We start from the raw sequence: 24,292 nt of genomic DNA, 5'->3' as shown, positions 1-24,292 counted from the left end.
ACAACCGGTTATCCGATGGATAATGTCTGTCCTGATGTTTTCAAAAGTTACACAAACATAATAAAACAATATTGATGCGAAAATATTGTCATTATATCTTTTGTACATTATCAATTTTCATGATCGACAAAACTAATAGATTTCAAAGATATACCATCATACTTTCATCTATACTGTATGTTCTGAGGTACAACTCTAGATAACACTGCCGAAGAAATGCATAACACGACTAACAAAATCTACATTCGTAAATAGCCTAAATTGGTCAATGGCTCTGGACTCAGTTGTGGTGGTCTTGCCACGATGTCACAGACATAGGAATTTAAACCCCTCTTTGGGAAGAGCAAACATTTTAGACGCAAATTTGCAGATCTAACATTGTTGGGGTACATTTGAGACGAATAATGATTAAAACCTGTATCAATGTTATAGTAGATCTGATACTTTAAATCCTCTCCTACTGAAGCTTGAGTCTTTTTTTTTTTTGAACTTATTCAGCAATATCACATAGCAATTGTTGAGCACTGTATTGAAATTATATGACAATCTGATAATGTAAATGTGACAAAAAAAAGCGTTTTGACCATATGTGTGTCTTAATATATTTCTTTTTTGTATCAAGCTAATGTGTGACCTTGTTCGCATCAATTTCCGTCTTCTTTACATGTAACATGTTTAATGCAAATAATTTGTGTCGATCTTTGACCAGTTACTTATATATGACAAATCGTGTGCATAAAGTTATCTTAATGAATGAAAACAAATACTATCATATAATAGACTGATTAAGATAAGGTTTATCTTAATTTCATTACTTTCCTTAGCAAGATAGTTGTTTTTGTCCAGATATTATCAACTGTAACATACATAAGTTTGTCATTGTTGCAGGTTCTGCTTTATTTGCAAGTGCAGTGCTGAAGGAATTGGCTCATAGGGCACACTCTTCTAATCTTATGGATCTCACTGCATCACTAAACGAAAACGCTGGGTGAGACAAGATACTTTTTGAAGTGAAATATATGTGCTATGCGATAAAGAATACAAAATCGCAATAATTTAAATAAAAATTTGAACATTTAACATAGATATCTGAAATATATTAAACGACTAGATATTAGTCGAAGATGTTGTTTCATATTACATTATCGAAAATTATAAGCCATAATGGGATATTTTGTTGATTTTAGTGATACGTGCTGGTATACAGCCAAATGCTGACATAACATTTTGACTGAAATTTTAAAATCGTTATATGGTAGCTGATGTTTTCTTCATTGGTTGCATTTTGAGCTAATACCATAGGTATACATGAGTTTTTGTATCGTCATTTGGCGTTCGTCAACGTTATTTGTTCACTTTTACGGAGTTACCTCTCTAAAGCCATCGGTCAACTTAAATGTAGCTTTTGTTTTAAAGTTTTACAAATGTTTTCCCGCCTGCCATCAAACATATAGCCTACATGACTGGAAAAAGAACAAGGTATATAATGCAAATTTTGTCCATTAAACCGCTAAAGAACAGAAAACCTGCCTTGAGCAAAAAACTCAGATTGTTTAGATCTACTCTCTGTTTATTTACACTAAAACCTTGGTAAGAAAAGTCCTACCAGCAGGTGCTTAGACCCAGTGATCCACTCATCATAGATACCGAACGTATAATAGTTGTGCATGACAGATTCGAATTTGTCTTTAAAACACTCTTCTTTGCAGATCAAATTATAAATAACGAAAGTACAAAGTTGAAGTTTTTATCCAAATACAGTCAAATCAATCTACTGCTTGAGAAGAAAATCCTTAGTATTCCGTAAAACAATTAAAGATTTGAAAACAGTTGATATATAATAATGACAATTCCAATGATAAATCATTTCAACAAAACCGGGCTTATAATACCTTCAGGGATACAATTAAAGCATCCATCAGCAGTCGCATTGACCCGTTTTGTCTACAACAGACATACAAATGTACCACGAAAGCTCAAATAAAACAAGAATAAAAGAATAAACAAAATATTTCAAGTTGAAAAGCATTAAGAACCTACAATTCCATGAATTTCGAAAACAAATGAATTTTCTGACGTACCGAAACCACCAACCAGTACAGTCCTTAAAAATACCGAAAGATTGATGAAACACGTTTTTGAATTCGACATAAATGGTAGTAAGGTATATAAATAATGCTGTCATTTATAATTTTATCCTGCAATTAGGTGTCTTATCATACATAAACAGACCAACAGATATCGCTATGCTGTATCTGTATAGTGTACAGATATCGCTTCGAAGATCCGCCTACTGCCGGACTATGTTTGTGTATTGCTGTTGACGAGTGTTGTATGAACCTGCGTAACCTTAGAATGTGTATTACAGCCGCATTCCAATGACGTATTGCTTGACCTTATGCGAACTAAATATTGATTGTATACGTTGTGTTTGTTTTCGAGCATTTCTTTAGATCAATATGAACTAAACCCATTTTCTGATAACAGACCAACATGAACAGCAGGATTTTCTACGACGTCAATCATCGATTTCAAAACTTGAATGTGTACATGGGTAACACAAAATTAACCATGTCAATTTCTGCATGTTAAGTGAATGTCAAGTTCAGATCAAAATTCTGAAGCGAAGGACAACCCGTACACTTGTTTTAAATCGGACAATGTTTTGTTATTTGTTTAAACTGTTGAAATTAGTTGTTATGTTAGAATAGATAATTATTTACTTTGAGTGATGTAATTTATTGTTGACTATTTGAGATTTTTTTTTTGCGAACCCGTCTTCAGCTGAATGTGTAATTTTGATATTACTACGCGGGCCTCAAGGGATTTTAAATCGAAAATAAATGCAAAAAATGTGAGTTTTGCTGTCTTTCAAAGCACAAACAATATACAGAATTAATTGCAGGATAAAGCCCTGTTTTTCTTTAAATCCAGTCTAAAAAATACCCCTTTATAGAACGATAATTTTATCCCTCTATAGAAGGATTATCCCTCTATGGAGGTATAAACACCATACAGAGGGTTTGTTCCCAACCTGTTAAAAAAATATCTTTATGTTAACACGTCTCTTTATTAACGTGGTATACATTTTAATTTTTCTATGCTCTTCAACATCGTGTTTTTTTGTTTGCCTTCCGAGCGTTTTTGTCGAATTTTCAAACTGTATTTAGACTTAACGTAGGGCATGAGTTACAAATAATAAACCTGATACTTTTAATGAGTTTGTTCAACAATTTGCTGACGTTTAATCGGAAGTTTACACCATCCAAGGGCTGAGTTAATGGAAAAGCATATTAATCTGCACTATTCATGAATAATTTGTAACATGATATTTTAAAAGATAAAAGTGTATTACTTAACTTTACCTCAGGTTGGTAAACTGCTCCATATATGTGAATCAGGATATATAAACGTTTTCTTAAAAAAATCGTTTTTGGCTCGGGACGTTCTGTGTTTTGACATCATATGTCTAGTCATTCCTGTTAAATAGCTGTTTACAAAATTCAACATGATTCGGAACACTTACTTAAAGGGATTTATTTTTTTACTTTGTCTCAGCTGTTATTTCTAGTTTTATTGCCGCATATTTGTTTTCTTTCAATCAAAGCAGGACCTTGTTAATTAATATGGAAATAGTCAATCACTTTTCAAAAAAGCAAATATCTCTTAATTAGATTAACCAACAACAACAAAACCACAATCACTTTCATGATACATGTCATAAATGGAGCTGCAAATGACAAATATTTTACAGCATATTTGAATGACCTTTGATTTGAATGTGATTTACTCTTCACATGCTTTAGTTAACTGAGTAGTCATGTGTATGTTGTTATCAATTCTTTGTTCGTTTTGGATGGTTTACGCGTATGTACTGTCCAGACTTAAGTTTGTATTGCTCTTTGTGTGTGTTAACAACATTTGCTATAAATTCAGATACTTTGAAGACCAAGCTTGTGCTGTGATAACAGAACTATATAACATTGATCGGGAAAAAGCTCTTACAACACTGGTCACAAAGGTTAATCGGTACAATACGACCCCTTTAGACATTGCGTACTCGCAAAAGTTGACAAAATTTATGGCCCACACGGCCTGTCAAGCAAAGATTAACAGTCTATGGAGTGGAGATATTGCAATGTACACACCACCATGGAAGGTAGGTTGCTATATTTCAGCAATGGTAAACATCGAGTGATCCAGCAATTGATTACCTCAACATGCATTAAACACTCTGTGCTTTTTATCTGTTTTTTTATGCCAACTGTGTTTTATATGCTTATAGAAACCGACAAAATAAGCATGTAAAAAAAGTCTTGATAAAATGACTCTAAAAGTTATGATTGAAGACTTTGAGAGTATCTTTAAAATGTGTTAAATCAATATTTTATTGGCAACGTACAGAAAATATATCTTATCATGATATGTCTTGTGACTATGTTTTACTACAGAAAACAAGTTAGTTAACACTTTGAATAGGTGTGTAGTCGGTGATCACTTATTTGCCTTAAACGATGAGTAAAACTCATACTTTGCTGTCTGTAACCAAAGTCTGAGACGACTATATGTTAAACAAGTTGCACGTGAAAACCTACGGCCTAATATATGATAAATTGTAATCAAGAGCTACAACAACAATAATTGATGTGTAGTCGCCTTGCTGTGGACAGACATTCACATAATGTAGCGGAGTCAAAACGTGTTATGACAGTGGTATGACAGTTATACATACACATAATTTTGAATGACACATTTCAATTGGCACGTGTGACAAACCACGCCTAAGCATACGTATATGCATGAACGATAGCTCGTCTAATCAGATCGTCAAATTTTGTCTAAGGTTATGATTCTATAGATAATAACATGTCATAGCCATATAATCTTTAATAATTGGTATCATACTTCTAAAATTCAAAAATCTTGGTAAGGTATATGCAAAAACAAACTCATCATAGATACAAGGATTGATTTTGTATTTGCGCCAGACGCGCGTTTCGTTTGAAAAAAGACGCATCAGTCACGCTTGAATAAAAAAAAATTTAAATGCCAAATAAAGTAGGAAGTTGAAGAGCATTGAGGACCAAAAATTCCTAACAGTTTTGCCATATGCAGCTAGGGTAATCTATTCCTGAGGTAGAAAAGTCTCAATACTTCAAAGTTTTGTAAACACTTGATTTATAATTTTGACCATATCAATGATAACTCATTTCATCACAGAAATGCTGACAAGAGGCTGGTGATACCCTTGTGTAATAAAAACTTAACCAGCAGTGGCATCGACCCAGTGGTTGTAAATAAACTCATCATAGATACTAGAATTGAAATTTTGTATTTACGCCAGACGCGCGTTTCGTCTACAAAATACTCATTAGTGATGCTCGAATCAAAAAAGTTTGTAAGGCCAAATAAAGCACGAAGTTGAAGAGCATTGAGGACCAAAAATTTCTTAAAGTGTTGCTAAATGCAGCTAAGGTGATCTATTCCTGAGGTAGAAATGTCTTAGTTTTTCAAAAATTCAATATGGTTACATTAATTGTTTTTATATACATATAAAAGAGACTGTACAAATTACACGATTTTGGCAGTTTTTGAAATAGGGTCATAGAAGACGTTTTTCAAAAATTCGATATGGTTACATTAATTGTTTTAATATACATATAAAAGAGATTTTACAAATTACTCGATTTTGACAGTTTTTGAAAAAAGGGTCATAGGTTTGTAATTCATTATTAAAATAGACAAAACACGACACATTCTTTTTACTTTTAGTAAGGTCATTATCCATTATTCGTTAGACATTTTAAACTATACCTGACTTGTTTTAATGCGTGTTAGTTCTCCTATGTATTATGTTTTAGATTGGTATGGCAGTTTTCCTTCCAATATTGATCATTCAAAACTTCAGATTTATTGATATTCCAAAGAAAGATCCATGCCAACCTAGACTTCAGGCTCAACAACCGAAAAGGAACAACAATATCACTTCATGGCAATGGATAGTCTACTGTCTTTACATGTTTTACAGAGCGCCGGTAACAAAATTCGTCATTTATCTGGTATGTGTTTTTTTCTCTCCTATTTTTTGTATTTCACACATGAAACATATGTGCACTGTTGAGAAAAACAAAATGCATATTTACAAGCTTTAAAAAACGAGGCTTGTAGAGATATTTTCATTGTTCTCAGCAAAATCATTACATTTCGTATTTTTGACTATGTACATATATTGTCTAACCTTACAATTTACAGGCATGGGTAAAAATCCTCAAAATTTCGAATACTTATAAGTTTTGTAAAAAGTTACTATGTATATGATATAATTATGACCATAACAATGCTTATTCATGTGAACACAAATCTGTTGGCTGTTTATCTGTTTATAACTTCGGAGAGAAAACATAATCAAGTAAGGGCGTGTGAGATACGGCAATTTATTTGGTGTTTGTTATTAGTTTCTAACTAAACAGTAAAATTAAGAATGGAAATAGGGAATGTGTCAAAGAGACAACAACCCGACCAGAGAGCAGACAACAGCCGAAGTCCACCAATGGGTCTTCAACGCAGCGAGGAACGTTTGTTAAATTTGCTTAACTAATATCGAAACATATTTGTCACACTTACAAACACATTGAACCGAAAAAAGTGTACATCTTTGGACTATTAACGGTTAAGTAAAAGATGAAAACAATTTACAATATACAATAATGATTTACATTTATTTGTCGATATTTAATGAGGGACGTGTATAAAAAAAAAGATTTTCGAATGTGTGTAGTCCTAATATGTACACACACTGTTTGCTGTTTTACAAATAAAGGTAAAAAATATTGTGCCAACAAGAAAGCTAGAATTATCGATTGTAGACAAATATAACTAGACTATTCTAGACTTATAGAAAATAAAGATTAAGATAGACCAATAAGACCTGTTTGGTATGTATACATTGTCGTGGTTAGAACTTTTCTCTATCAAAAATGCAGTTTGAAAGTTCACTAACAGATGAATGTTAGTCTTTTACGGTCATGTAGGTCTAAACCTTATTGAAAAAGACAGAAACTAAATACGTAAATACAAGTTTAAGGTAGTTTTGAACATATTTACTTGTATTCTGCACTTTTTTGATATTTTGCTAACATTCAACCTAGTGCTGTTTAAAACCTTTCCGGACAATTCAGTATGTTTGTTCCGTACAGATTTACAACAGCTGCATATCAAGCTGACCACAAACTGAACGTATCTAAGTTGACTGCAAGCGAATTATCTGAACCTTTCCTGAGAGACTGAACATGCTTAACGAAGTGAAATATTAATTGTTCTGTACCTTTAGACTTGATTAGATCAAAATTGGTCTACATGTTATGGGAATTGCAAAATAAGAATTGGACGTTCCAAGATTAAATGTGGATTGATTGATTGATTGATTGATTCATGTTTGCTTTACGCCGCATGTGCGCAAAATGGTTATATCGCGGCGAGAGCTAATTCAAATATTTTTAAAATAAAAGTTGAAAATTCCATAATTAAAGTTTATAATTCCCAAATTAAGGTTGACAATCTAAGATTATTGTTTGATAATTCCAAGATAATACTTGGACATTCCAAGACTAAAATTGAATTTCCAAGATTATAGTTGATAATTCCAAGATTAAAGTATATAATTCTAATATCAAATTTGGAAATTCAAAGATTAAAATCGACAATTTAAAAACAAAAATAAAAAAGATATGGCCCTAATACGCTTTCGTACTATACAGTTATGACTCTCAATATAAGTATCTTTCTGTTTTTAATCACTTTTGAAGAAACAAAAACATGTAATACAATGTCGCATGATTCAATCGAAATGTATATTTACAAATGCAAGTAACATTAAAAACCAATTGTTCTCTAACAATTGGAGGTCTTTCCACTCGAAAAGATCTATTTTGATACAAAAATATTAAAAATTCGGTTTAAAATGTTATTTCCATCGTCAATTGATAGCTTATTGTACGCCGGTTTAAGAAACATATATGGTTTCTAGACATTTTTTTTAAATAAGGGAAATAATTTGTTACTTCCGGTTTGAAAAATGTCACTTCTGGTATTATTTTGAAGTTAACCTGACACTGATTCCAAAAATATAGGGTTCTATGTACTTGTACATTACACAAGTACAAAACATAGCTACTTCCGGTTTACACAAAGTCACTGCCGGTTGGCTTTTCCAAGGTCATATGGGTTGCAATCTAATGCATCAAGTCCCATGGCTTTATTATGTATACATATGAAGTAAAAGCAAAGGTCAAAATCTAGAACGTCAAATTTACATATGACCTTTAGCTCAATTTGAAGGTCATAAATCAACGACCTGAAATGAAAAGACACTAGGTCTTTATTATATAAGGTCAATGAGTTATACATGTATCACCAATTTTAAATCTAAGAGGGGAGAAAACTCCAATTTAATGTTAACGTACTTTTTCAACCAAAATGTATGTGTGACGACATGTCGCAACTAACAATTTAGTAAAAATATGTTGTCAATACCTTATACGGTTTTTGAAAAGAAGTGAAATTAAGCCAAAATCTAAATTTAGAATATGACCTTGACCTCTGACCTTGACCTATTTTTTTTTTTTTTTTTTTGGGACCAAGGACCTCAAATCAAAAGACCTTAGGTCTCTATCACTTATGGTTTACCAGTTAAAAATGCATATCACTTATATCAAATGCTTACAGGGGAATAACTCTCATATGGAGTCTCCAGATAGCTTCGGTCAAAATAAAACGTAACATCCTGTGAATATAATGAGCATATTGGAAACATTAATTTGTCGCTTTCTTTTACGGTTGCAAAGGAGACCTCATAACAAGAAATGTTCGGGGAGATAACTCTTACACAGAAAAGTGTTAGGTTAAACAGGTTCAGTTTCAAAAGCGTAGAGACTGTATGATATTATATACAAAAAAACTAAGCGACATCTTTTGAAACAAAAATACAGCAAGAGAAAAAAAAAAATGGCGGAAGAAAAAAAAAACAAACAAAAATAATCAGAAGAAAACCAATAGGTCTTTCCACGGAAAAGTGGAAAGACCTAATTAAAGAAGGGTGTTTTGTTTTTAATCTAAGGACCGATTCACATATTATATTATGCATAGGAAACTAAATGTATATGATTGGATAGTACCAACAATTGTTATTTGTTTTTTTTTTACTCCTAATAATATGTTTTGCCTACAAACGTTATGCATTGTTTGTTTGCTTTGGAAATAATATCATAAATTTGACGAAATATTTAAACGAATGTTGTATGATATCTGGAAGTATAGCGTACAGGTGAAAGTTTCTGTACCAAATTTTAACCTTCTTATCAATTCTGGAAGATACATGTGTAGTTGTATGTCTATTATTTCGGTAATACAGGCTCTTAATCATTTGCATTCAGAAAAATTTAAACAAATACAATATTATCTGACACACCGAGACTACTTACCATTTCAGTACTTTTATCTTGTTCAATGTTAAGAAAAGTGTTGACGTACTTTTTAAACCCGACAACAACTATAGTGAGGTATACATATGATGTCATTTATAATCATGCATATACTCTGTAAAATCTGAGTTATCAAAATTAACTAATGTGTGAAACCGGTATTATACTCCAAGTATAAAGTAAGCTGAGACAAAGGTTGATTTATTGAATGATCCATTCTGAAATATTAAAACCATTCGTTGTTAATGTCGGCTCGGTATTTATAATATTGGCACCCTATACTAAAGCATACAAACATTTGCATTCATTGTATACCAATATTACTATTTATATTATACATGCTATACTATTAATCCGTAATTAGCAAAAAAAAAAAAAGAAGAAAAGAAGTAAAGCACCCCAATTAATGTAGCAGCTCTATAAAGGTGTTTTAACACCAATTATCAAAGTAAATACAAAGTGTATTTTTGCTAAATAAATGACATTTGAAAGTATGATTCTAAATAAAATGTATATATATTACGAATAACAAATGTGTCGAGTTTTTATTTTTTAGCCATGGCGTTGTCAGTTTATTTTCGATCTATGAGTTTGACTGTCCTTCTGGTATCTTTCGTCCCTCTTTTGTAATTGGATAACAACACAGATATGCCAGTATATATTCAGGAAACTGCCGGAGTATATACGACGTTTTTATCCCAATTGGAACCTCAACAACGTTATCATAACACATGTTGATATGTGGAGTAGACAAAAGTTTTACATAACACTCAAGAATGTCAGAGATTCACATATGGAAAATAATAACATGCATCCGTCAATTATACGTTTTTAATTTAATGTACAATCCAAATGCTAACATATAATGTTTTAACGTGTTACTATAATTATAACATACACAATACAATTATTTTAACATCAAATTACAAAACCCCTCACGTATGCAGAAAAAAAACAATGTTTGTCAAGATGAAAAAGGGGCATTTAAAAGATTTTCGCAAACAATTAAGAATAAAAAAAAACCCAAAACAACATGTAATGAATATATTAACTCTATTGTGAATGTTTGACAGATACCTGGCATTGGAAAAAAACATTATGGGTGGGGTAATCTGTAATATAAGTGTAATTCAGGTTTCAGAAGATATGAACTATAAGCCGGAAATGTCACAATACATACCCTGTCTGAAACCTGAATAACATATATTTTTTTCACATCTATACATATATTAGCCTGAAATATTTTTTTGTCCTTCATCCGTGTTTGATATGTGGTGCCAATCTTCCTAGCGCATTGATTTTGTTGCGAAGTAAAGAAAAGGTTATATAAAGAATATTGTTTGCAAAAATATGTGTAAGTGAAGAATGGCGCCACCTTAAATATTTCCAAAAAAAATATCTCCTGCAGTTTAACGTCACAAATACTTAACTAATGATGCAATTAGTGAACATGAATCTTATCTTAAACAATTGGACATTTAAAGATACATTTATCCCTCCATTATTGCAGTAAAATCGACAGCATATACTCGCATAGAATGTAAAACATATTTCAACCAGAATAAAAGAGTATCGTTACATATGTAATGACTGTTTACAGCATTTTCGTCAGCATTTCTTTCTTTTTCTTTAAGGTGTCTTACTTCGCAATGTTGGTGATCTTTGCAATATTTGTGCTTACTGATTTATACCCTTTGTCAGAAAGACCACCTTCTACGCTTGAATATTTGACTTGGATTTGGACTTTATCACTATTGATAGAGGAAATAAGACAGGTACGTTTATTATTTTTTAAGGAACGTTTTGTGATATGGTTCAAAACGACATCTTTAGATTCGTTATCAGTATGTGTTACTAGTTCCGAATAACAGACGTTTTCCTTATGATGTAACACCTCAATTCGGGCCCGTTCAGAAAGCATATACCAAAAAGTTGTACATATTTAACTCAAAATAGTTTCAAGCATGGGTGTTGATTTCAAAATATGTAGAATATTTAGGTAATTTTGTTATCTAATGAAAGCTGAATGACAGGGAATCATTGTAGCAAACTTTTTTGACTTATGATTTTGAATAATGGAAAAAAGCATGAAACTTGAAAATGGGGTTACATTTTGCCTGTTTGGCATATCTGAAGTACCTGTTTGGTACATCCGAAGTTCTGGAAACCAGTTCTTTCTAATATGCTGTTGAAGGTATGTTACTTTGTTTAATACAATCCATATAAAGTGTTGCTTTGACTAGCAGTGGTATATTGTTACTTTATTTCACCTAAAAACAAAATAGGTGTGTCTGCTTGAAATTAAACGAATTTAACATAGAAAGCAATGGGGCCATGCATTAGTGATGTTCTTCTTTATAGATGAAGAATTGTTGATTAAGTCAATCAGTTGGTATCTTTGCGCAGAACTAGTCAATTAAAACCCAATATTTGAACCTGAGTTGAAATAAGGATTTATTCTTCGATATGCCTTGTACACAATTACTACATTCTGTGAATCATAACAGCAGCTTAAACTACAGACTAAGTATGCACACATTTAATGTATTCGTTTTACTGAATATCCAGGAACTATTTGATCATTTGAAATGAAGAATTCAAAAAACAACTAACAACACGAATATATATAAGACAACAATACACCTGGCAATACTACTATACAACAAATATTTGGTTATTTAACTACACTTGATTAGATTTGTAATTGCATTGTTTGATCATATAATTATCAGATTTTCTCCATGTAGCAATTTGTACATTATCATATGAATTTGTTTGTTTATATAGTCTTTAGAAACTAATTTCACATTTGAAATCAGAACATAAAAACATTTGTCCTTTGTTTAATGTTAAAGTATTTTATTGTCCGTCATGCATATATAAAACTGTGTAGACATGTTATTCCAAACCAAATCAAAACAATAACACACATTACAATACAATGTAAATTGTCTATTATCATAAATTTGGCATGCTTATCTCATTTAACCAAATGCACACATTATATTAACAGATATATCTGACACACAGGGGATCATTGAAACACAATCTTCAGTATTGGGCTAAAAACGTATGGAATATATTCGACATTATAATGTATCTCCTATTCATCTTGCCAGTGTTTCTCAGATGTTTGCTGAACTCGGACCAATTCTACTTTGCTAGAATGGCTTATGCAATCACCTTATCTATGTTTATCTTGCGCAGCATGCATTTCTTCTTCGTCGATAGGTATATCGGGCCTAAAGTGGTAATGATAGGAAGAATGGTAAGTATACATTTACATTAGTCGAAGCTCAGACACATGCATGTAAATGGTTCACGAATCATCAAAATGTAAATATGTCTGAACATATCGGAAATACCAGGTTTGTATATGCAGAAGACCGTTTTGTCTATATGTGACTTATCTGTGGTTTTAGAATAAGTTTGAAGATCAAATCGAAACATGTGTTAAACATAAAAAGAAAATATAGTGTGCCAGAACGGGTTAAGGCATTCAATTAAATAAAACCTAATTAGCTTGATAAAAATGTTTAAATTTTGTTAAACGTCATTCAAAATTGGAGAAAACAGATAGTTGATTCTGTAAAGAAAGGTTTGGTTTTCAAAACAACCTGTCCATTAATACTGAAAAGAATAAAGAAGATAACAGATCTTGATGTTTTTGTGAACAAGCAAGTGTTACCCATATTATCGCATGGTTCAAACACTCCGAAATCATTTTGAATGCATCCACTGGAAAAAAAAAATTTACGTTCATATTAGGTTATACTGAGAAAAGATGTTTGGCTCCGATATTTGATATAAAATTTGGTAAAATCAAAATCAAACATTTTACTCTTTTTTTACTGTTGAATAGACACGTTATTTGTTTTTCATAATTGACTGCATATGCACTTACACGTACGACGGAATGATCCTGTTTTATTAGATCATATATGCAATTAGAAAGTTGGTGATGTTCAATCCTACTGTTTCTTTGTTAAGTGTTATAGTAATTCGATTATAAAGAGTTTATTCACTAATAGAATCAACTATTTTATCTACACTTAGCGTTTTATGATATGTTTCTACTTTTGAGACAGCATTGGCGTACCATTTTACGCCATCAGATACGCCTTTCGACAAACAATGTATCTTCACTAAAGTTTGAGACTAATTCATAAGTTATTAATACAAAAAACATAGAATCAAAAGTAAAGCCTAACTCACTCGACAAGGTGTCATTGCTGTTTATGACATAAGGCCTAAGTATTAACATATACAAAATGCCTGCTTATTTTTATTTTCAAAAGTAAATACAAGATGTGCGGCTGCATATGCAATGCATACAGGACGTAGGACCTTTATATCTTTTATGCATTTCAAAGAATTATGATTTCAAATAGGCGTTAACTCAATAAGGGATGCATATTACTTTTCTATGACTTTCAACAGAAATAGAAGGTAAAATCTCTGCAGGCTTTCTACATTTTTAGAAATGTTTTTTCGCACAAAGTCGCAAAAAACTCTATCACAGTGCATCAAGTGATGACACTATAAATGAGTTGCTAAGATTTGATTAACTTTCGCCATCATCATGATATTTATGACACATTTACTAATAATTAAGACGATAGCTACACTGTTGTAAAATTGCATGAATTTTCTGAAATTCAACGTTTCTCGCTTCACTAATTGCTATCTTGAAAACTCTGTACGGATGTCTGGAAGGCTAAAGTTATTTTACAGTGTATAACTATCAATGTAATTTCATTTAACATATGTAGATATAGGAAGATGTGGTATGAGTGCCAATGAGACAACTCTCCATCCAAGTCACAATTTATAAACGTGAACCATTATAGGTCAAGGTACGGTGTATACTTTTTTTCAAAGGGTAAACCTTTTTTTTATTTAGATCAACATGTAATATATGAATATTCTTGTTAAAATAAGTGTTTTTAATTTTCCGAATTTATTACTTTCTGTTGCGTCTTTCTTCTTCGTGTCATTTGGGTGACCTGAAATGAAAATACAAAAAAAAAAGACTCAAATTATTGAGTTTAAACTCTTACAATGAAAAACATCAAAGTGTTTAAATTTCCATTATCCTTAAATAAATACATTTCATTATTATATAGACATCTCCTTTTGGTTGTGTATATATACTTTTCGAATTCAATTTTAACTATGAAAGTAAACGGTCGACAGAAATAAAAAAGAAAATACAGAACAGGACACCTAAACCCTGACGTTATACAAACATACAAATTCAAATTGCAAACATTTAAGAAATATTTAAAGAGATCAACATCAGTCTCAAATGATAATGTACAGAATATTTATCAAAAAAAAAATCAAATAAAAAAATACTGACAATTATTGCAAGCTATTTCAATCGATCAAAAATGGTAAATATCAAGTTAAGGTTTTGTGAGGGTTACCAGTTAATTAGTGTAATACAATTAATCGAACGAAACGATATTGCCAAAGTGCACGAGATCGTGTACGCCGTTATAACAGTGTCAAATATAATGTGTTGGGTATTTAGAAAAAACTCAATTTGCAACCCTTGAAAAGCAGACCGCCATGAACATGATGAAATTATCAGTTATTTTGATATTTTTTACAGCTTTCAGACCTTGCATTTTTCATTTGTTTGTTTGCACTATTCGTATTCAGTTTCGGCATCATGTACCAAGCTGTTTTGTTTCCGAATTCGGTGCTAGCCCCTTGGGAGCTGTTAAAAGATCTTGTTTATTTTCCATACTGGCAGTTGTACGGCGAGCTTTATTTAGATCACATTGAAGGTATTAACTTTGCTTAAACTAGTTGGTACTTATATACTACAGTGTATTTTCTATAGCCTAAAAAAATCCTTAATCGTGTGTACAAATGTTAGCCTTCAAGTTTCCTTAGCATTTTGTTTAAATTTTAATAATGTAATTTCAGGTCAAAAATCAATACCTGAAGATATACAAATAGAATATGCAGAACTATATAAGCAATAAGTAATGCGGCTTTTTGACTTTGTTCTACTTTTCACATCAGCACAATCGCTTGATTCGATAAATTCGTTGATTTGTGTTTAGTACCGCTTAGCACTATTGTCTATTCCATATGATTTTTAATAGATGGTGGAAGCTAGGATGACCTGAGAAAATTATCAATCGTCGGCCGGAAAACAAACAACTTTAGTCAATTTGAATTCAGTTAAATGCAACTTTAAAAGGATTCGAACAAAGACAGAGTTAACTGGCTAATGATGCAAGACAACTTACTAGTAGTGAACTAGTACACATTTTAAATTAAGTGTCAGTTGAAGCCCGCCTCCGGATGCAGGGTTTATTCGCTGTGATGAGAAACCATAGGAGGCATTCTGCTCTTTGTCATATTCCACATTTGTATTCTTAATTTTACTTAGACCACTTGGCAACCAAGACCAAACAAACTCCTTAAAAAGTTTACACTATTATTGTTGTTATTTGTGAAATATTGTTGTTATCGTTTTGCAAAGAAATGAAGAAAAAAAAAACAAATCCTAATGTTTATAATTCCACGCCACGCGTTTTAAATCACTTACAAGTCTTAAAATGAGATGTTAAAATAACTTAATAAAAATGGACATCTATGAGAAAACCATGCAGATGGTGCTCCATGCAAGGTTGTTTGATTTTGATGAAACTTTGCTTAAATGATCAGGTTGACTTCATATGAAATATTCGAATTTTAAGTGATAACTTTTAACCTTATTTTCACTTTTCTATATTACAAAGGGAAAGAACCGTCGGAATGTACAAATGATTATGAGTTATACATTAACGGAACAATGGATCGATGTGCACAAGCCAACCAATTCAATTCTACTATATTGGCTGTTTATCTGATTCTGACAAATATTATGTTAGTCAATATTCTTATTGCGATGTTTACGTAAGTATTTTAAAATCAAATTAAAAAATAATTCCTTCGTCCCATGCTCTATGCTCATTTTAACATGGGTAGGCATTATATTTTTCAAGTTCTTAATACCGACCGTTAGGGGTAAACGGTAAAAATGACGATGTTTATCTGCCCCGGTTTTTTTGAGAGGGTAGATATAAAAAGTTTATCAAAACATGTAAGAGATAATATAGATAAAAAAAGACGAGTTCGAAATATAGGACTAAAAGAGATGCTTCTTCATTAAAAGGGAGCAGCGCGTTAAGTTTAGTTAATAAGCATGTTTAACCCTGCTACATTCTGTATGCGCACGCTGCAAGACCGGAGTGACCAAAATACTTAGATAAAATCAACTACAAGTCATTGTACTACCTTCAACAATGTGTATTACTCGTTGAAAGTACAGATCAACCAGCCGGCGGAGTTGTTCTTGAAAAAACGGATAAATTAGCAGAAAACGATTTTTCTTCCTTCTACCTCTAGAAGGGTGCCCAGTCAACAAATTTGATATATTTGGGTTAAAGGAATAACACACGGCTATATTTTATATCATTGGAAAGAGGAGAACAAGCCTCGTCGAAATACTGATGTCGTCGTTGTCTACAGTGGTCACGATTTTCTTAAATTTGGGTCAAAGGCCAAATCTAAAATTTCAAAGAAAACGTAGAGTCACGTTTAGACAGATGGCCATCCCTACATATTTGCGTTTATAGCAAAATAAATTAGAATAATTCAACGAATTTTAACTAAAGTTTCTATATTTAGAACTAATTTGATAATTTTATTGCCAAATATGGTTCGAGATTAAAATTTGTACTTATAGGGTGCACATTTACAATTTTCATTCAGCTGTTAAATAACAGTGACCTTGACCTTTTAAAAGTTCCAAAATTGGAATTTTTACATAAGATTCGATACAAGTGAACATTAGAGATGTTTTTTAGATATCAACATTTTTAAGTTGCCCTCCCAAAATGTTATTTTTCCGTCATTTGATAGAAGGTGTTCGTCATGATTTTCTGGGTAAATATCAAATTTCCTTTTGGTGAACATGGAAGCACATCAAATAGTTCTTAGTTCTGAAACTGATGAATATTAACGCCGAATTGATTGAATTAGCAGGTCTGAGTATATATTTGCTTTACAGAAATAAAAAAAAAAACTGCAAACGGTGAAAAAGGGGAGGGTTTATGGTACAAGTTGTGAAAACAAAATGAGAATTAGAAACAGAAGGCTAATCACTCCATCTTGCACACTTATATCAAATGTAATGTACTTGACTTATCGAACATAAATTGGCCTAAAATTGACATGAAGTTAAAGATTATCTACAAAAGAAAGTTTTGTACAGCATCGATGTATTTTACCAACACTTGTAAACAATATCAATCTAATGAAAATATAGATCTCTGATTTCGTTATCCCCATTTGAGTGTATATATATAAGAGCACTCGAGTTAATAAAGACCAGAAATTTAATAAAAGCGAAACAACATAGAAAAATTACCGAAGCTAGTAGTAGCTATTACGTTTGATTGTCTACTATTAAGTTGAAAGCCTATCGACTAGGTTTAGGTAAGAGAGCTAATTTCAGTTGTTCTTTTTTAAATCGCCTTCGACGCAAGTAGCTGAATGCGAGGCATACAGAATACAATATGATGGTGGTGGCGGCAACACCGTAAACTATTAATATAGCTTTATATTTCAGAGGGCAGAGGAACTGGATGATTCATACTTTGTATATAGATCCATTATGTTACGAAGTTTCCGTCATATAATCATTATCCTTGACCTCATATTCATGGTTAAGTGACTGCTAAAAAAAATGTATAGCTTTTTTCGTTATGTGAATGTCTCAATTATCACGAGTTCTAGGATAACTATATTTGGTTACTAATATATGGTATCCTTGCAAGGTCTACATGACCGTCAGACATGATTCACCTGACCTCGACACAATTTCACGAATCAGTGAATAAGGTTAAGTTTCAGTGATCAAGTCCGTACAGTCTCATATAGTAGTGGGTTAAATATATTTGGTGTATGGAATAGTAACAAGGTGTACGTGATTTTGTGGCAGAGTTCATCTGACCGTACCTCATTTACATGGAACATTCATAGTGTTAATTTTATGTCATACTTGTTGTATAATAAAAAAATTAGGAGATGTGGACGCAAACAAGTATAGGCAACCGTGCAGCCTTCAACAATGTGAAAAACTCATACCATATGATCGGCTATAACAGGACAGTTATGAAAAAATTAAAGAATTCATTTGAAAAAAAAACCAACTGCCTGATTTATAACAAAAGCTAGTTTTTACGGTAATGATGTTTATGATCATACTTTTCGCAGACTATTGCTGACGTCCTTTCATTAGTTTTCAGTAAGGGAACACCCATTTGATTTCGAAAACAGGGAGGGAATGAGGATTTTGAAAATGAATTACTTGGCCTGGTATGAACTGACATAATTGACTTTGCACAAGACAGGATGAGAATGAACACTCTTCAACATGAAATGCAGAATAGTTGAGGATATGAATGTGTACAAAAGTGAAAATAAATTTTCGCGCCGCCAGCCCCAACATTTTCTTTGGAATATACAATGTTCTACCCTAACGGCGAGTACTATTATATCGGTACTTTGTGTTTTTTGTCTTCATGTTAGTTGTTTTTGTGCTTCATGCCAATTTGATAAGTCAAGCCATTTCAAACTGTTTTTCATCAGATTTTTCTTATGCTGTGTTGTTATGCCATTGTCCAGGTCAGGTGAGGGTGAAGGATCACAAACATGTTTAACCCCTCTAAATTCTGTATATGTCTGTCCAAAATCAGGAGCCTGCAATTAAGTGGTTGTCGTTGGTTGCTGTCTGTTGTATCCGTTTTTTTTTTTGTTGTTGCACGAACGGTTGTATATTATTGTTGTCGAAAACATCATACAAGACTTTTGATGTGCCATATTCCGGGTGTGAAATAAAACCGACTGATTTGATTCTTATACTACAATTATAACAAAATATTTATTCAATAAAAAGTTTAAAGTTTTGAAAAACAGACACAAAACCGATTTCTCCAAACAAAGTGACAATCTATAAAGTTAGCTGGCTTTTCACAAATATTAAATCAACCACACAACTAGCAAAAAAAAAAAAACAAATGTTTTGAGTGACCTTTGTCCTTGTTGATGGCCTAATAGTGTAAGCAACAAAATGATTAAAGGCACGAGATAATCCGTGTTTAATCAATACCAAAATGTTGACTGAATTTGTGTTTTTAATTGCTAATTTCTTCAAAACGATTTTTATTTCACGCATGCAATTTGGCACACACATGCACTGTGTCTTATTGCCTATATCAGAGTAAAAAATATTGTGATGATACACGTAATAATTTTGCTATCGATGAAAATAGGGTAAATTTCGGGTAAAATTTTACTCTTACTAAAATGCTGAAATACTTATATCAAAATAACTTAAATACTTTCCGATTTCGTTATATGATATATTTAATATATAAACTATATATATATCATAGGTACTGTTTTAACTACCAACAAAGAATGAAATAATTTTATTTTTCATGTTAAAGATTCCACGTACAATACAGTATTTGGTGGTACCCTGTAAAAACACGAAATTTAGAAAATCGTGACCACGGGAACTTACGACGACAATCATGATTGTTAAATATAATGATTTTCCTATAATGTGCAAAAAAATCAGCCGTGTGTTATCCGTTAACTTAAACTCGTTAACTAGAGGACTTTTTGGACATTGGGCACCCTAATACTCCGCCATATTTGGATCGTGTTTACTGCAATAATCATGACCAGTTTATCGACTGTAGTTATGACAAAACAATTGGCAAAAATGAACGATACCAAAACTACTCACAATATAAATGTTATTTTATACAATGATAAATCTAAATATCTTACATTTTTGTCCTGTCAAGTAGATTTCTTATAGATAACTGAGTTCTACATTAAACATTTCACATTTCTTTTCCAAGGACTACAATTGAGAAAGTACAAGATGATTCTGAAATGATTTGGAAATTCAACATGTATGAATTGGTAAAAGAATGCTATGAAAAACCAATGTTTCCAATTCCAATACTTATACACTTATTTAGACTATTCATATTATGTCAAAACAAAATAAGAAACCAGTATGAAACTGATTTTGGTAAATATTGTTTACTTTATTATATCTGATCTTTTTTTATTGGAACATCAATTGAAAAAAATATTTAATGCCTTTTCTCATGTCAGTCATGTACACAAATGTATTTAACAAAGTACTGGTAAAGACGTTTGATATGACTTTGTTGACAACTGTACCCGAACGTTTGACATTTTTATCTATTATGCTTGTTAGTTTTGTTCACACATCGTTGTCAATATAATGGAATTGTATGCGACTGTCATGCAAGTAAGATGTTTAGCTAGCTATTAAACCAAATCTATTTCCCCGTTTTCTACATAAGAAAATGCCTGTACCAAATCAGGGTTATGACAGTTGTTGTCCATTCGGTTGATATGTTTCAGCTTTTGATTTTGCAATTTGATAAGGGACTGTCCGTTGTGAATTTTCATCGGAGTTCAGTATTTTTGTGATTTTACTTTTTATATACTACATATGAATAATCAAAAACAGTGTGTGCTATTTATCATAAGTACTGAACAACTAGAAATTTGTTTAAAAAAAACACTGAATTTTCGACTCCTATATTTCTTTACGTTCTTATCTAAAATCGTCCCTGTAGTAAAGTTAGCACAATATACAAATGAAAATGTAGTATTAATTTCAATGAGACAATTCTTCCAAAGAGACCAAATGACACAGGAATTATCAACAAGGAGCAAAGCCAATACCGCATTTTCAGCTATTAAAGGCCCCGACATGACAAATGTAAAACTATCTAAACGAGAAACTAACAACACAATTAATCTACACAAAATGAACAAAACAACAAATATGTAACACAACAGCAAACAACAACCACTGAATTACAGGATCTTGACTTGGGAATGGCTCACATCATTTTACTATTTGCAAAATTAAGTTTGTCATTTATAAATGTGAGAAATATTCAACATACATGTTTCCAAAAATTGAATAACATTTCATTTCTAGAATTGCTCCTTACATTCGAAGACATGGAAAATCTAAATATTGTTGAACATTTTGCTTTGCAAAAGTGTCAAAATGAAACTGCCCGTGCTGGTAGTAGATATAATGCTAGAAACATGATGACAGATGAAAGGTAAAAATACTTATAAAAATGTCTCAATAACCAGATTTGACAAAAACAGCTTCAAAATAATCATGATAATTAAATGGTTTGATTTCGGTCAATTTGATTTCATCAACTTTCTGAAAATACATATAGCAAACATGTACAAATAAGCTGATTTACAATGTATATCTACCTTCGTTTGCATTTATTTATCTATAAAAAGTCCCACTATATATTAAATCCCTCTTTTTTACTATTTATTTTAAAAATTTCTTTTTTTTAGTATATGTTTTTAAAATTTATTGAAAACACAATTCAGATTGAACATGTTTAAGGCTTTTGACACAATTATTAACGTAATATTTCTTTATGGAACTGTGTTTCTACGAGGTAAAATGAAAATTTATACTACTTCCGTTTAAAACATGGATCTTATAAAATTGCAAAAATAAAAACGACGCACTAGTAAGGAAAAAAAATGTAGTCAACAAAAGCAGCCTGAACAATATTTAGCGAAGTCATAAAAAACTATTTGTAATTTTCAGACTTATGCATAACCGTTGCGAGACATTCATTACTTTTCAGACAATAAGCTGTCTGTCAATTTACTGTTGTTAAGCCTACTTCAAGGGTTTTTTTTTACTTGTTTTTAGTTTGGCTAAACATACCAACAGCATATCGTATTGTATGACCGACTACGAAACAGTATTTGATTGACTACAAGCAAAATGTCTTTACAGTACCCAATTCAAAACGTGAAAATATAAAAAGAATCACTTAAACATGTTAAACTGTTTAAAAAACTCTCAACAAGAAAAACATGTACCTCATGTTTCACAGATTTTTCCCATTATATGCAAAATGAAAATTCTCATATCATTTCAACTTTATAAATCAGTTGAACCACCTGAAAAACTCACAGAACTGAAATTATGTATACACATATTTAGCATGTGAAAAGTTTTATATTTTGATGTATTATTTAATGTTGCATAACATACTTACACATGAGTATTTCTTGTATTGACTTATACATATTTTTCTAGGGATATGAATACAGAAGCCGATTTAACCCCTACCCAGAAAGACATAAAGGATTATGTGACTGAGGTGATACGTCAAATTGCTTTACGACAACCAATTGTATTAGTAGATTTGCCTAGGCGATAACATACTATTGAAAATGAGTCAATACAATTTGAATGACATCTTGTAGAAGCAGACTTCGCTTAAAATAACATTGTAAATAGTCTTTATTGTGGACCAAGTTTACTTTTGAGGTTATATACACCTCCATGATATGTAATCTGATGTAGAAAAAAGATAAAAATAGTGTATCATGTTTATAATCTTTCCGAAATTGTTTCATTAAATATAGGGTAATATATCAATTAGTTAATGTATGTGCGTATGTTTGTTTGCTTGCTAACAGTTGTGTATTCTATATGATAAACTCTAAATTCAAACTTAAGACACCAGTTTTTGTTTAAAGAATTGGCTTCATTCCGTTTTAATTTGGGAAACTATTTTCTTTCAAATGTGTTATCTTTCTCGCGAAACTGATTGATGAAAAATCCATTAAATGTACATCGATTGAAAGTACATGCATTTGTTTACATACAATTTTAGTCCCAAAATATTAAAATTCTATCAAAATCCTGGCTCATATTTTCTTTGACTCGTTGATTTTTTTCAATGTGTCCAAAGTAAAAATTGTTGTTTTACCAAAAAAAAAAAATGTTCATATCTATTCAGTAAATACAATTAAGGGGGTGGGGTTAAATTAAAAAGAAATTGATAAGATGTGATTTGTTTTGGAAACAAACAGAAAGTCTAGATTGGCAATTTTATTTTTGCAGATGCTTTGACTTTAATAAACATTGTATGTGTTGTTGTTTTTTTGTGTTATTGCAATATCCTAATGTCATTTCCCTTATAACATTGTTATTATTTTGACTATAGATTTCTTTTTCTAAGTATTCAGTGGATTTCTTAAGTTGCTTAGAGTTTAATTTGATGCTGACTTAAATTACAAAAAGAGACATAAATGAATATGTTGGTATTAAGATTTAGTACATGTATTTATTATTAATGATATATCTTTACTTGGTCAAGTCAACCTCTGTTTTAACTATTGTTTTCATGAATATTGGTGAATATACTATATTTTCATGAATAAACTCTATCAGCTTCATTTTAACCAAATTCCTTGATCTTCTTTTTTCATATGATGACTTTAAAACTAATTTTACCTTTTATAAAATTTTGGTTGATCGTGTACGATCTGCTTTTCGTAATGGATAAATGACATCTCTTTTTTGTAACGATTTCATTGTTAGCAATATCCTTGAGATTTCATTAAACTAGAAAAGAAGACAAAATAAGTTTGTTTGTATTCTATTATTCTAATTCAGTAGATGCTACTATCTGGATGGACTATTTAAATTTATTGCTATCTCCTTCAATGATAAAATCAAACTCGATTTTAACAAATTCTACCTTTGACAAATTACATTTCTAAAAGCGTCATCTTCACAAATTATCACATTAATAGCGACACCACTGTCTTCTAATCCTTTTGATGTTATCGTGTTCGGCATATCAGACATTGTTATATGGTAAACTCACAGTTATGTTTTTTTT

General features: G+C 31.4%; 1 protein-coding gene across 1 annotated transcript; it reads left to right on the top strand.

Annotated features, from left to right (window-relative positions):
- Positions 1-15: 15 nt before the first annotated feature.
- LOC127714023 (transient receptor potential cation channel subfamily M member-like 2) lies at positions 16-23,792 on the top strand. The gene is made up of 11 exons (XM_052219972.1): positions 16-46; positions 889-988; positions 3,937-4,159; positions 5,862-6,059; positions 11,114-11,254; positions 12,493-12,747; positions 15,097-15,274; positions 16,241-16,397; positions 20,420-20,595; positions 21,547-21,676; positions 22,696-23,792. Exons 1-11 carry the CDS (start codon positions 16-18, stop codon positions 22,817-22,819), a joined length of 1,713 nt encoding a protein of 570 aa, XP_052075932.1. The 3' UTR covers positions 22,820-23,792.
- Positions 23,793-24,292: the final 500 nt, after the last annotated feature.

This window comes from Mytilus californianus, unplaced genomic scaffold, assembly GCF_021869535.1.
Source record: "Mytilus californianus isolate M0D057914Y unplaced genomic scaffold, xbMytCali1.0.p SCAF_9, whole genome shotgun sequence".
Classification (NCBI taxonomy): Eukaryota; Metazoa; Mollusca; class Bivalvia; order Mytilida; family Mytilidae; genus Mytilus; species Mytilus californianus.
This window is presented reverse-complemented; position numbering and strand designations above follow the sequence as displayed.